The 14,015-nt window shown below is 44.4% G+C and overlaps 1 protein-coding gene across 35 annotated transcripts in view; it reads left to right on the forward strand.

Moving 5' to 3' along the window:
- The window catches only part of ANK2 (ankyrin 2), a 749,119-nt gene that overhangs the window by 508,341 nt on the left and 226,763 nt on the right, over positions 1-14,015 (forward strand). For all 35 annotated transcript variants that reach the window (XM_077476764.1, XM_077476769.1, XM_077476760.1 and 32 more), the window contains one exon: positions 7,527-7,625. In XM_077476764.1, coding sequence (XP_077332890.1) covers positions 7,527-7,625 — 99 coding nt within the window. The remainder of the gene's footprint in view (positions 1-7,526; positions 7,626-14,015) is intronic.

Here is a 14,015-nt window from a genome sequence, read left to right on the forward strand (position 1 = left end):
ATCATGTTGCGCGACTTGAGGCAACTTGGGACGACTTCAAGTCAGATCCAAAGTTGCTCCTGTGTGAATGGACTCTAATGCTGCGTACACACGATCGGACAACATGTGTGGGTTTCAGCTGACTATTTCTTCCCAAAAGTTCAGCGAACTTTGAAAGAAGACTTGACTCAAAATTGTCCGCCGGGCTCAGCTTTCCGGTGGACAATCTGCTCGTCTGCGTGCTAGCCCGCCGGACTTTCCAAATGAACGGACTAGCACACACACGGACTAAAGTCCGTTCATTTTGCCAAAGTCCATTTTTTTGTAGATTTGGCAGGTTATTATCCAGGCTTATGGTTTGAAAAGGAGGATTCCGCCTTTTCGAGTTAGAGCACGCTTTTCCAGAGCAGTAGGTGCTTCATGGGCAGTGGATCACCAAAACCTCTATGACTCAGATTTGCAGGGTCGCAACTCGATCTTCAGTCCATACATTCACTAGATTCTATCAGGTGGATGTGAAAAAGGCATGAGAATGCCGCCTTTGGGCTCAGTGTGCTGCAGGCAGCAGTATAGGTCCTCAAGTCTGATGATGCCCTGATTTTTTTTTGTGTCTCCCTCTCCTCAGATAGCATTGCTCTGGGGCGTCCCACATAGTAATTACTATGCTGCTCTGTGTCCCATGATGTACGATAAAGAATATAGGATTTTTATAACAGCTTACCTGTAAAATCCTTTTCTTGGAGTACATCACGGGACACATAGGTCCCTCCCCTCTTTTCGAATATATGTATATTGCTTTGCTACAAAAACTAAGTTGCTCCCAGTATAGGAGGGTTTATATAGGGAGTGGACTTCCTGTCTTGGGTGTGCCAGTGTCCATCACCTGAAGTTGGCCTATAACCCACATAGTAATTACTATGCTGATCTGTGTCCCGTGATGTACTCCAAGAAAAGGATTTTACAGGTGAGCTGTTATAAAATCCTATTTTTCTACTGTGAATACCTAATAAAGATGCTGGCTTCTTCAGTCTTCATGGTATATTTTGCTTTTTAGTATTGTGCTCAACAAACCGTACTGAGGGAATGTAAAGGTAGATGTAAATACTGGGCAATGGGAAATGAGGTGAACATGAGGGTGGGGTAAAGCCTGAAGACAGCTGGTGAATGTAAGATAGCAAAACACTGGATTATGAAGTGTAAAATGGTTGAACTGAATAAATAATAATCTTCTCCAGAACTATATGCACTTCAAGGATTACTGTATATCAAAAGTCATTATAGTTTGTTTTGTTCTGCAGTTATTGAGAGTCTCTTGCATTGCATTTGCCTAATTTTGAGCACTGAGCAGGAGTTTCTACCTGCTAAAATGAATTGATTAGTGCCATTGATGAAAGAGACCATGGGACAGTCTTGGAATCTCTGATGTACTGTATTATTGTAAATTATCCCAATAAAAAACTTGCCTGTTATTTGATCTCAAGTTCTTTGCAAAATGTATAGGAATTTACTAATCAGTAAGCAGGTGATGGGAGTTCAGGAAAATCCTGTCCAAGTGCCATGGCAATGCAGTGGTTGCAAGGATTTTTTTTTTTCATGTTGATAATTTTAGAAAATCAAGGCTGGCTGAAGATAGATGTGAAAAAAAAAATATTTTTTAAGACCGTTAAATTACACAATGCCTTTTATGTGTGTGTGTGTGTGTGTGTGTGTGTATATATATATATATATATATATATATATATATATATATATATATATATATAGATGTAGATAGATGGATATAGATAGATATAGATCTCTATATATATATATATATATATATATATATATATATATATATATTGTAGACATGTCACTGGAGAAGTGATCGAGGGGGTGTACATCTCACCTAGGTTGCTACACAGTGTGAGATGGTAAATCCAGGATGGATCAGTTTCTCAGCAGCGATATGCTGCTGAGTTGTTATTTAATTTTGCCGGGCCTGGGTTTATATGGAATGGCAGGTAGGTTTGGTAGAGGGACCTGTCATTTCACATCCCCCGATCCAGTTCTGGGTTTGGGATCAGGTGAGCTTTGATCCTAATTAGCCTGGGAAGCTAAAGGCTCTGCAGGGTCTGCAGGTGATTGCTCTCAGCCAGGGAATGAACAATCTGTGTGTTGAAGGAAGCTGCAAGCACAGCCACTGCTGGAGCTAAAACTCACCCTGCGATATCCAGGCGAAAGACGCTGTGTTTGTAAGTGTCAGATAGGTGAGCAGAACCTGTTAGTAAGCGCCCAGCTGGGCTAGGACTTTTATTTTTGTTGTACTTAGAAAGCACGGTGTTGCTGTATATTTTGTTTGCTGGACTGTTTGTACCACGAATAAACGCCAAGATCTGCTTTATAAATTCCAAGTCTGCTGTGAACTGTGTCCAAACACACCCTACCCCGGGAAGATCCCTTACAATTGGTGGAGGTAGCGGGCAACACGGTTGCTAGGGGCAACGGTGTGGACAGACTTGGCTACAGCTGCTTATGTCTTGGGTGAAAGCTGCAACTACACTCCAAGAACAGTCCAGCAACATGGAGGAGATGCTGAAGCAGTTTATGCAAGTGAGTTTGCAACAACAGCAACGACATGAACAGTCCATGGCTGCACAACAACAACTTATCGAGCACCTGATAGCAATTCGAGAGGCGCCTGTGGTTGCTAATCCACCCACAGTGATGGGAGCCGCTCCAGAGATTTTTTTTGGGAGAAGGACTGTGCAGAAAGCGCTGCAAAAGATGACTGCTGAGGACGATGTTGAGGCCTTTCTAACAGTATTTGAGCGCGTGGCTGAGCGAGAGAAGTTACCAGCCGCTGAGTGGGCAGAGGTAATTGCGCCCTATTTAACAGGTGAACCCCAAAAGGCCTACTATGACCTCAGTGAGCAAGAGGTTAAGGACTATACTCGGCTAAAAGAGGAGATACTTGCCCGACTAGGAGTTACTACTGCAGTCCGTGCCCGGAGGGTACGCAACTGGAGCTACAGTCTTGACAAATCAGCGAGGTCCCAGATGTATGACCTAATCCATTTGGCAAGAAAGTGGTTGGAGCCAGACACTTCTACTCATGCACAAATCCTAGAGAAGGTCGTGATGGATCGCTACCTCCGAGCACTTCCTACTGACCTGCAACGCTGGGTGGGACAAGGTGATCCTAAGAATGCAAACGAACTTGTCAACCTTGTGGAGAGGTTCCAGGCGACTGAGGACTACCTCCGTGATGTTCCTGCAGCATCTTCACCTCCCCGGAGCGCCAGATCTGTGCCGTCAGCTGGTAAGAGACTTCCATCTATTGGGGGAGTGTGGAGGGGTGCTGATGGAGGGAAAAGGGCTCAAGTGGTGTCTCAGGGACAAAAGACTGGTGATGGTCCCGGGTGGCTAAGGGGCTCTGAAAAGGGCTCCTTGCCAAAGAGACCAGGCCCTATCCAGTGTTGGAGATGCCATGAGGCGGGACACGTGTCGGCCCATTGCCCTCTTACCTCTGAACCCATGGAATGTGACGCTAGCCGGCGTCAGTCGCTATTTGCGGAACCATCTTGTGCTGCAGTTCCTGGACTAGAGACTGAACCGCAAATCTGCAACATCACAATCAATGACTTTCCTGTTAAAGCGTTAATGGACTCAGGAAGCCTTGTAACCTTGGTGCATGCTAGCCTGGTGACTGGGGACTTAGATTTTAAAAAGCATATGAGCGTTGTGTGTATACATGGTGATACAAAAGTGTACCCTATAGTGCTGGCTAAAGTCGGGACTGAACAAGGCACAGTACAATATGAAGTGGGTGTGGTTAAAAACCTCATGCATAATGTAATATTGGGGCGCGATTTTCCTTTATTCTGGGCTCTCTGGGAAAAAAGAAAAATCCCCAAAAGGAGTGAGGATACCTCTAAGGTGGTTGCCTTGTCCACTGTGAATGATAAAAGTGTACAGGATGAAAATGATTGTTTTCCTTTGCAGGTCCTGGCTGGGGAGGAGGAGGCTCCTCCCACTGAGCAAAATATACTAGACTTAGAGGTGTCTAGCGATAATTTTGGGGCTGCACAATTACAGGACCCCACTCTCAAAAATGCGAGAGAGCAGGTTGCTGTTATGAACGGGGTACCTCAGGAACCAGATGCTGAAAAAAGATTTCCACATTTTTCGGTGACTAATGATCTTTTCTATAGAGTCAATAAGGTTAAGGATGAGATTGTGGAACAGCTTCTGGTACCTAAGCCGTACCGGCGTCAGGTGCTTGACATGGCACATAACCATGTTCTTGGGGGACACTTGGGGACTGACAAAACGCGAGAGAGGGTTCTCCAGAGGTTTTTTTGGCCGGCCATATATGATGACATTAAAAAATACTGTGAGTCGTGCCCCACATGTCAGGTTAGTGCCCCAGTGTCACATTTTCGCAGTCCTTTGGTTTCGCTCCCTATTATAGAGGTGCCTTTTGAGCGTATTGCCATGGATTTAGTGGGTCCCATTGTAAAGTCAGCTAGAGGACACCAGTATATTTTGGTAGTCCTGGATTATGCGACCCGCTATCCTGAGGCTGTACCCTTAAGAAACACTGCATCTAAAACAATTGCACGTGAGTTGTTTTATATGTTCTCTAGGACTGGGATCCCCAAAGAAATCCTAACTGACCAAGGTACGCCATTTATGTCGAAAGTAATGAAGGAATTATGCAGACTATTTAAAATCTCACACATCCGTACCTCTGTATACCACCCCCAGACGGACGGATTGGTGGAGAGATTTAATAAAACTTTGAAACATATGTTGAAGAAAGTGGTGGCAAAAGATGGTCGTGACTGGGATCATTTATTACCCTACCTCATGTTTGCTATTAGGGAGGTGCCCCAAGCGTCCACAGGGTTCTCACCATTCGAGTTGGTCTATGGTCATCACCCTAGGGGTCTACTAGACATTGCAAAAGAGACATGGGAGAATGAGTCCACCCCATACAAGAGTGTTATTGAGCATGTAGCACAAATGCAGGACCGTATAGCCACTGTAATGCCCCTGGTAAGGGAACACCTCCAGAGGGCTCAAGAGGCCCAAAGTAGAATTTACAACCGGTCCGCAAGAATCAGGACATTCAACCCAGGCGATAGGGTCCTTATACTAGTCCCCACTGTTGAGAGTAAATTCTTGGCGAAGTGGCAAGGTCCCTATGAAATTGTTGAAAAGGTCAGTGAGGTGAACTACAAGGTGCACCAACCAGGTAGAAGGAAGCCTTTCCAAGTTTATCACATAAACTTGATCAAGCCCTGGAAAGACAGGGAATCCTTGGTGGCGACAAATACTGTTAATAATTTGTCACCACCAATCCCTCCAGTCAAGGTAGGTGATACTCTATCAGTGTCACAGAAACAGGAGGCTCAGGAATTTTTACAGAAAAACAAAAACAAGTTCTCTGACCTCCCAGGGCGTACACACCTCATCCATCATCACATTGAAACTGAGCCTAGAAGCAGAGTAAACCTTAAGCCCTATAGGATACCCGAGGCACGTAGGGAAGCCGTATCTGCCGAGGTAAAACGTATGCTTGCTCTGGGGGTAATTGAGGTGTCACAGAGTGAATGGTCCAGCCCAATTGTGCTAATCCCAAAGCCCAATGGAACTTGGAGGTTCTGTAACGATTTCAGAAAGTTGAATGAGATCTCCAAGTTCGATGCGTATCCTATGCCCAGGGTAGATGAGTTGATTGAGAAGTTGGGTAACGCCAGGTACATAACCACCCTCGATCTCACAAAGGGCTACTGGCAGATTCCACTTTCTGGTGAGGCTAAAGAGAAAACTGCATTCTCCACCCCTGATGGGCTATTCCAGTATGTAGTGATGCCATTCGGGTTACATGGAGCGCCTGCAACTTTCCAGAGGTTGATGGACTTGATTCTGCGACCACATCGTGATTACTCAGCTGCCTACCTCGATGATGTGGTCATTTTTAGCCCTGATTGGGAAAGTCACCTCTGTAAGGTACAGGCCGTGTTGGATGCCATAAGTGATGCGGGGTTGACCATAAATGCCGAGAAGTGTGCTCTAGCCCTAGAAGAGGCCAAATATCTAGGCTACATTATTGGGAGAGGGTTGATTAAGCCACAGCTAAATAAAATTGAGGCAATACAGAATTGGCCTAGACCCCTGACAAGGAAACAGGTTAGAGCTTTCCTGGGTATTACGGGGTATTACCGTAGATTTGTGCCGAACTTTGCCTCAGTTGCTGCTCCACTAACTGACTTGACAAAGGGCGGAAAGACAGCAATGGTCACGTGGACCCCAGAGGCCGAGAAGGCTTTCCAAAGCCTTAAGTCTGCCTTGTGCCAACCACCTGTCTTAGTTACCCCCGATTTCAGGCGAGAATTTCTGGTCCAGACAGATGCCTCTAACACAGGCTTAGGTGCAGTACTCTCACAAGTAGTGAATGGTGAGGAGCATCCAGTGACGTACTTGAGTAGAAAACTAACCCCGGCCGAGAAAAATTATGCCATTGTGGAGCGAGAATGTTTGGCAGTAAAGTGGGCCCTAGAATCGTTAAAGTATTACTTGCTAGGCAGGAAATTCAAGTTGGTGACAGACCATGCCCCCCTAACATGGATGAAGTTAAACAAGGAGAGAAATGCAAGAGTGACTAGATGGTTTCTCTCCCTACAAAACTTTAATTTCACTGTGGAACACAGGCCAGGGAAATTACAGGCAAATGCTGACGCATTGTCAAGGGTAAGTTGTCTGTGGGGACAAAAGGCTCAGCCCTCCGGTCTGAAAAAGAGGGGGGGGATATGTAGACATGTCACTGGAGAAGTGATCGAGGGGGTGTACATCTCACCTAGGTTGCTACACAGTGTGAGATGGTAAATCCAGGATGGATCAGTTTCTCAGCAGCGATATGCTGCTGAGTTGTTATTTAATTTTGCCGGGCCTGGGTTTATATGGAATGGCAGGTAGGTTTGGTAGAGGGACCTGTCATTTCACATCCCCCGATCCAGTTCTGGGTTTGGGATCAGGTGAGCTTTGATCCTAATTAGCCTGGGAAGCTAAAGGCTCTGCAGGGTCTGCAGGTGATTGCTCTCAGCCAGGGAATGAACAATCTGTGTGTTGAAGGAAGCTGCAAGCACAGCCACTGCTGGAGCTAAAACTCACCCTGCGATATCCAGGCGAAAGACGCTGTGTTTATAAGTGTCAGATAGGTGAGCAGAACCTGTTAGTAAGCGCCCAGCTGGGCTAGGACTTTTATTTTTGTTGTACTTAGAAAGCACGGTGTTGCTGTATATTTTGTTTGCTGGACTGTTTGTACCACGAATAAACGCCAAGATCTGCTTTATAAATTCCAAGTCTGCTGTGAACTGTGTCCAAACACACCCTACCCCGGGAAGATCCCTTACAATATATATATATATATATATATATATATATATATATATATTATAATAAAACATATCAATAAAACTAGAATTTGCTTTGATTGCTTTAATTGTTATATGAAACATAGGGAGTAGAAGTGTGATAATAGTGTTTTATATCTTTTTCAGAAAGGGAACAGTGCACTGCACATTGCTTCCCTGGCCGGGCAGGTAGAAGTTGTTAAGACTCTGGTCAAGCAAGGAGCCAATATCAATGCTCAGTCCCAGGTACTGTATTAAATGTGACCTTGTAATAATATCTGATTACCTGTACTGTTATAATAATTAATGTATTATGTAGTTATAATGGTAAAATTCCAGAAATAAGACTTGTGTGATTTTAAATGTCTAAATGAATGATAACACATGCTAAGTATTACATGTTTATCGAATTAAGCCAAACTTCTATTGCATCTATTACTTGGCTTCTAAATGACCTATTATAAAAAATCAGCAAAATAAATAGCTTGGTAAAGAAGGGGATAAAGGAGTCAGTGAAAAAAAATAGGGTTAACAGGCGTTTAACTTTTATTTAAAGAAAAAAGCTTTTAGACCCCTTTCACACTGGGGCGCTTTGCAGGTGCTACAGCGCTAAAATAGTGGCTGCAAAGTGCCCTGAAAGAACCACTCCTGTGTCTCCAATGTGAAAGCCCGAGGGCTTTTACGCTGAAGTGGTGCGCTGGCAGGATGCTAAAAAAAGGCCCTAGCAGCATCTTTGTAGCGGAGAAGGAGCCGTGTGTATACCACTCCTCCACCGCTCCTGCCCATTGAAATCAATGGGCAGAGTGGCTATACCACCGGCAAAGCGCTGCTGCAGCAGCGCTTTGCGGGTGGTTTTAACCCTTTCTCGGCCACTAGCGGGAGTAAAAGCGCCTTGCTAGCGGCCAAATAGTGCCGTGAAATTGACGGCAAAGCGTCACTAAAAATAGTGGCACTTTACCACCGAAGCACCCACCGCCCCAGTGTGAAAGGAGCTTTACAATTACATGTTTTCTTGAACTCAAATTTTGTGCAGATCAAAAGACAATATTTTGGTTAGAGGCAAAGTATTGTGCACGATAATTTGATCTGCACATAAAAATTATTTGTTAATTGTGAAGTTGTAAGAAAGAGGAGTGTACACCATCCCCTGACTGGGACTGAAGTTTGGTTAGAGGCAAAAGTTTTTTTCTCTTTTCATAACACTAATATATGACTGAAGGCTGCAACTGAACCATTCATTTGCAAATGAATAAAGAGCAGGACCTGACATATGGGTAATTATTAGAGAGTTTAGTTAGAGGCACAAGTCAAGTATTCCCAGGGATATTAAGAGTTTTGGGGCCCAGTGGGACAAAAACAAAAAAGTCTTCAGGTACCTTTATACTAATCTTCACAGATGTCACAAATGGAGTAGCATCAGATGTAGTAGCAGCCTCTTCTGGGCCTGTAACCAAATCCGTCCTCTTTCAGTGCCGTTAAACCCTTGGATCAGGTGGACAAGATGGAGCCTACAGTGTATTCTGTCATAGCACCTAGCCTGAGAGTATATTGAAAGAGAAAGGCTTTAGTTACCACTTATCAGCACCGCTGGCCCTGGTGCCTGCTGTGTCTCTTCTTTGTCATCCCTGTGGAAGATATTTTTGATATTGCACCTCCTACTCAAGAAAATGTGCATTTGATCATGGTTTTTATTTATGCAATATAATGTATGTTTTTATTGCACCATAATGGTGCATTTTCCCCTTCCCTTTCTATTTTTCGAGACCTGCGTTTCACCTTGGGAAAGCTACAAGTTTCTTTTTGGCCAGGAAACATGTTTTGAAACAAGGATCATGGGTACTTTAAATAACCAAGGTTGACATAAGTGCAGACTTGAATGTGGTTCTTAGAATGTATGACATGGCAAACCTTGAGGAGAATGGCCTGCAACAGCAGAAGACCATGTCAGATTCCATTACTGTCAGAAAAGAACAGAAAGCTTAAGCTGAAGTAGGCACAGACACCCCAACAGTTGAGGACTGGAAAATGTCTTCTGGTCTGAATAATTCAGTATTCAATTCAGTTAGGAACTAAGCTGGTAGAGCCAGAATTTGGTGTCATCAGATCGAATCCATGGACCCAACTTGCCTATTGTAAGCAGTCCAGGCTGGTGATGTAATGGCGCTGGAAATATATAGTGTTTGTGACCCATCAATACCAATTGCCTTCCATAGGCTATTTGAATATTATTGCAAACCATGTGCATCTCATTAGGGTTATAACTTACTACACTGTAGAGAGTGAGTCTCTTTGTAGAACAAGATTCCAGAGTTTACCGATCAGCAAGGCTGCTGTTAGAAATCATGGGGCCCTGTGCAGCCTACCTAGCAGCCCTCCCCCCGCCCTCCAAAAGATATCAAAACAATATTTTCGCACAAAATGTATTATTCGTGGACACAAACACAACATACAGTAGCTAATTCTAAAACTGTTTTGCGTTAATAAATAAAGCTTTGAGCATGAATGAGGTCTTGGGGAACTTTGGCCTGTACGTTTTTGTTTTTTGAATGTGGCTGCAGCTGTGTGCAGGTAGCTTATATTATGTGTACGAACACAGCTGCAGGTCCTAATTGAACAGGTGTGTGGGTGCAGGTGTATGGCTCCAATCACCCCCTGTGGTCCAGGTTCCCTTTCGCTCTGCTGCCTGGGCCTCCTGGTCCCCACCCCCATACATGCAGCACTACCATTAGTTACAAATGCACCATACGTGCATTTTGCGCCTCTCTCCCACACTTGCACACCTATCAAATTAGGACCTACGGCAATGATCATACAGCCGCTGTGTCCTAATAGTGTAATAAACAGTTCTAGCTGCACAAACTGCTCATTAACACTACATTGGCAAGAGAACCCTTATAAATAACCCCTTATGTTTTTTTTGCATTTTTTTTTTTTTACATGTTTTGGGGGGGGGGGGGGGGGTGGTTGAAATATCAAGGGCCTAAACAGTTTTCTGAAGTCTTACTTTGGAGACAGAGAAAGTGAATGAAGACACAGTTCTCAATCTCAGCCTCAGCTGCACAGAATTAAGTACTTCTTGTCCACAAACTGTAACAGTTTCCCTGTGCAGGAGGGAGATGTGGGGAAGCTGGTAGTGCTGCATGTATGGGGGTGGGGACCAGGCAGCACAGCGAAAGGGAACCTGGACCACAGGGGGTGATTGGTGCAGCAAGACTGCCATTTACTAAAACAGATCCTCCATAATTCCCCCCTGCAGCAGCTTATAGCCAGCGGGAGCAGAGAGGATTGAAGCCAGCTTTAAGCTGCTGCAGGGGGAACTGGAGGATTCCAGTAAATGCTGCCCCATTGTACTGCTCATCCACCCCTGTCCAGGTTGCCCTTCATTTTGCTTGTTAGCTTGACATTATGACAGATTTTGTTGCATAGCAGTTAAAGTGCTGAAGGCTGTCCGTCAATGATCTATAGGATGAACTCTAAATTGAAACATTACACAGAGTGACCTTTAGCAAGTCGCTGTTACAGTATGTCCCTGAATGACTGGAAATGCAGTAAGGTAACTTGTGCATTAGTGACATGTAACTAAGAGACATAATTTGCCTTCAGCATAAGATTTATATTTATTACTTCACAATAAGCACATAGCAGATGTCATGTTTACTCCTTGGAAAAGTGTATAAGTTCCATTCACCCTGCAGTAAGAAATTGGAAATTTAGAAAGTACACATTCGATGTGAGTCCTGCACTGCTGACTACAGTCTGTCTTCAGACATCAGCAAAATGTAGGTTAATATAATAGTTTGGCTGTCTTTTATTGTATAAGATGAACCACAGAAAATCTGGGTATGTACCAAAATTCAATTTGTACCAACATGCAATGGTACAAATCATTTGTAGGAGAGGGTGGGGGGAATATGGTGTGGGGTTGTTTTTCAGGGGTTAGGTTTGGCCCCTTTGTTCCAGTGAAGGGAATACCAAGACATTTTGGACAATTTCATGCTCTTAACTTTGTGGATCAGTTTGTTCCAACATGACTGTACACCAGTGCAAAAAAAGGTCATAAAGGCATGGAGCAAATTTTTGGTGGAGGAAATTGACTGGTCCTGACCTCTAGCCAATAGAACACCTTTGGGATGAATCAGAGAGGAGACTGTGAGCCAGGCCTTCTCGCCCAACATCAGTGGCTGACCTAAAAAATGCACTTCTGGAAGAATGATCAAACACTCCAATATACACTCCTAAACCTTGTGGACAGCCTTCCATGAAGAGTTGAAGTTGTTATAGCTGTAAAGGGTGGGCCAACTCAATATTGAACCCTATGGACTAAGACTGGGATGTCCCTGTGCGTGTAAATGCAGGTGTCCTAATACTTTTGGTAATATAGTGTATGTTAAATCCTAAATTATCTTAGCACATACCTGTTGGTTGATGCTAGCCATACGTGCTTCAATGTTGTGTGCACATTTTTGTTTTAGATTTAGTTATATTTTTTCAGTAAGGGTTGGAATCTTTTATTCAGCCTAAATCATGATCAAATTATGTTGTTGGCCTCTACTGTACAGTGCATTGGGTTGCTTATCACAATGAATGCCACTGAAATGCACCACAAATGGAACGGTGTGTTGCAGTAAAACGGACAAGTGTTAATGGGCCCTAAAGGATTGATCCTCACCTATGCATTGTAGGTGTGCACAGCCTATTGCATTAGGATGTACACCCCAAAGCTGAAAGCTATCTGTGTGTGTGTATGTATATATATATATATATATATATATATGTACAAACACACACATAGATGCACACACTCTTATAAATAAATATAAACAAATATTTTAAATGCATCAAAACCAGGACGTGTCAGTAGGGCAGTGAATTGTGTTAGTAGGGAAGAGGTTGGTGTCAGTAGAACAGTGGATGGTGTCAGTCAGCAGTGGACAGTGTCAGTAGGGCAGTGGACTTTGTCGGTAGGGCAGTGGGCAGTGTCAGTAAAGCAGTGGATGGTGTTAATAGGGCAGAGATTGGTGTCAGTTGGGCAGTGGATGGTGTTAATAGGGCAGAGATTGGTATCAGTAGGGCAGTAGACGGTGTTAATAGGGCAGAGATTGGTGTCAGTAGGGCAGTGAACGGTGTCATGAGAGCAGTGGATGGTGTTAATAGGGCAGAGATTGGTATCAGTAGGGCAGTGGACGGTGTTAATAGAGCAGAGATTGGTGTTAGTAGGGCAGTGGACGGTGTCATTAGAGCAGTGGATGGTGTTAATAGGGCAGATATTGGTGTCAGTAGGGCAGTGGACGGTGTCAGTAGAGCAGTTGATGGTGTTAATAGGGCAGAGATTGGTTTTAGTAGGGCAGTGAACGGGGTCAGTAGAGCAGTTGATGGTGTTAGTAGGGCAGAGATTAGTGTCAGTAGGGCTGTAGACGGTGTTAATAGGGCAGAGATTGGTGTCAGTAGGGCAGTGGAAGGTGTTAATAGGGCAGAGATTGGTATCAGTAGGGCAATGGACGGTGTTAATAGGGCAGAGATTGGTGTCAGTAGGGCAGTGGACGGTGTCCTTAGAGCAGTGGATGGTGTTAATAGGGCAGAGATTGGTGTCAGTAGGGCAGTGGACGGTGTCCTTAGAGCAGTGGATGGTGTTAATAGGGCAGAGATTGGTATCAGTAGGGCAGTGGACGGTGTTAATAGGGCAGAGATTGGTGTCAGTAGGGCAGTGGACGGTGTCATTAGAGCAGTGGATGGTGTTAATAGGGCAGAGATTGGTGTCAGTAGGGCAGTGGACGGTGTCATTAGAGCAGTGGATGGTGTTAATAGGGCAGGGATTGTTGTTAGTAGGGCAGTGGACGGTGTCAGTAGAGCAGTTGATGGTGTTAATAGGGCAGAGATTGGTGTTAGTAGAGCAGTTGATGGTGTTAATAGGGCAGAGATTGGTGTCAGTAGGGCAGTGGAAGGTGTCAGTAGAGCAGTTGATGGTGTTAATAGGGAAGATATTGCTATCAGTAGGGAAGTCTATGGTGTCAGTCGAGTCGTTGATGGTGTTAATAGGGCAAAGATTGGTGTCAGTAGGGCAGTGGAAGGTGTCAGTAGAGCAGTTGATGGTGTTAATAGGGCAGAGATTGGTGTCAGTAGGGAAGTGGATGGCGTCGGTAGAGCAGTTGATGGTGTTAATAGGGCAGAGATTGGTGTCAGTAGGGCAGTGGACGGTGTCAGTAGAGCAGTGGATGGTGTCAGAAGGGCAGTGGATGGTGTCAGTAGAGCAGTTGATGGTGTCAGTAGAGCAGTTGGTGGTGTTAATAGGGCAAAGATTGGTGTCAGTATGGCAGTGGAAGGTGTCAGTAGAGCAATTGATGGTGTTAATAGGGCAGAGATTGGTGTCAGTAGGGCAGTGGATAGTGTCAGTAGTTTTTTATAATTTCAGGGGTCTAAACATACTGAGGAAAGAGATTCCCAGTTCCTTTTTCTGGAGTCTCAGCTGTCATGGTGGGTGAGGGATGAGGTTTCAGCAGGGGAGATCTGTGCCACACAGGGTGATTAGGATTTCGTGGTAATGTTATATAGCTAAGATAGTTGTTCATGGGTTTTCATTCATGGCAATATGAGACCCTGATCAACAGGTACAGAAAGAGTTTTGCTGCAGCCATTGTA

The sequence above is a fragment of the Lithobates pipiens genome, unplaced genomic scaffold (assembly GCF_037356315.1).
Source record: "Lithobates pipiens isolate NorthernLeopardFrog02 unplaced genomic scaffold, aLitPip1_a1.2 Scaffold_13, whole genome shotgun sequence".
NCBI classification, from domain to species: Eukaryota; Metazoa; Chordata; class Amphibia; order Anura; family Ranidae; genus Lithobates; species Lithobates pipiens.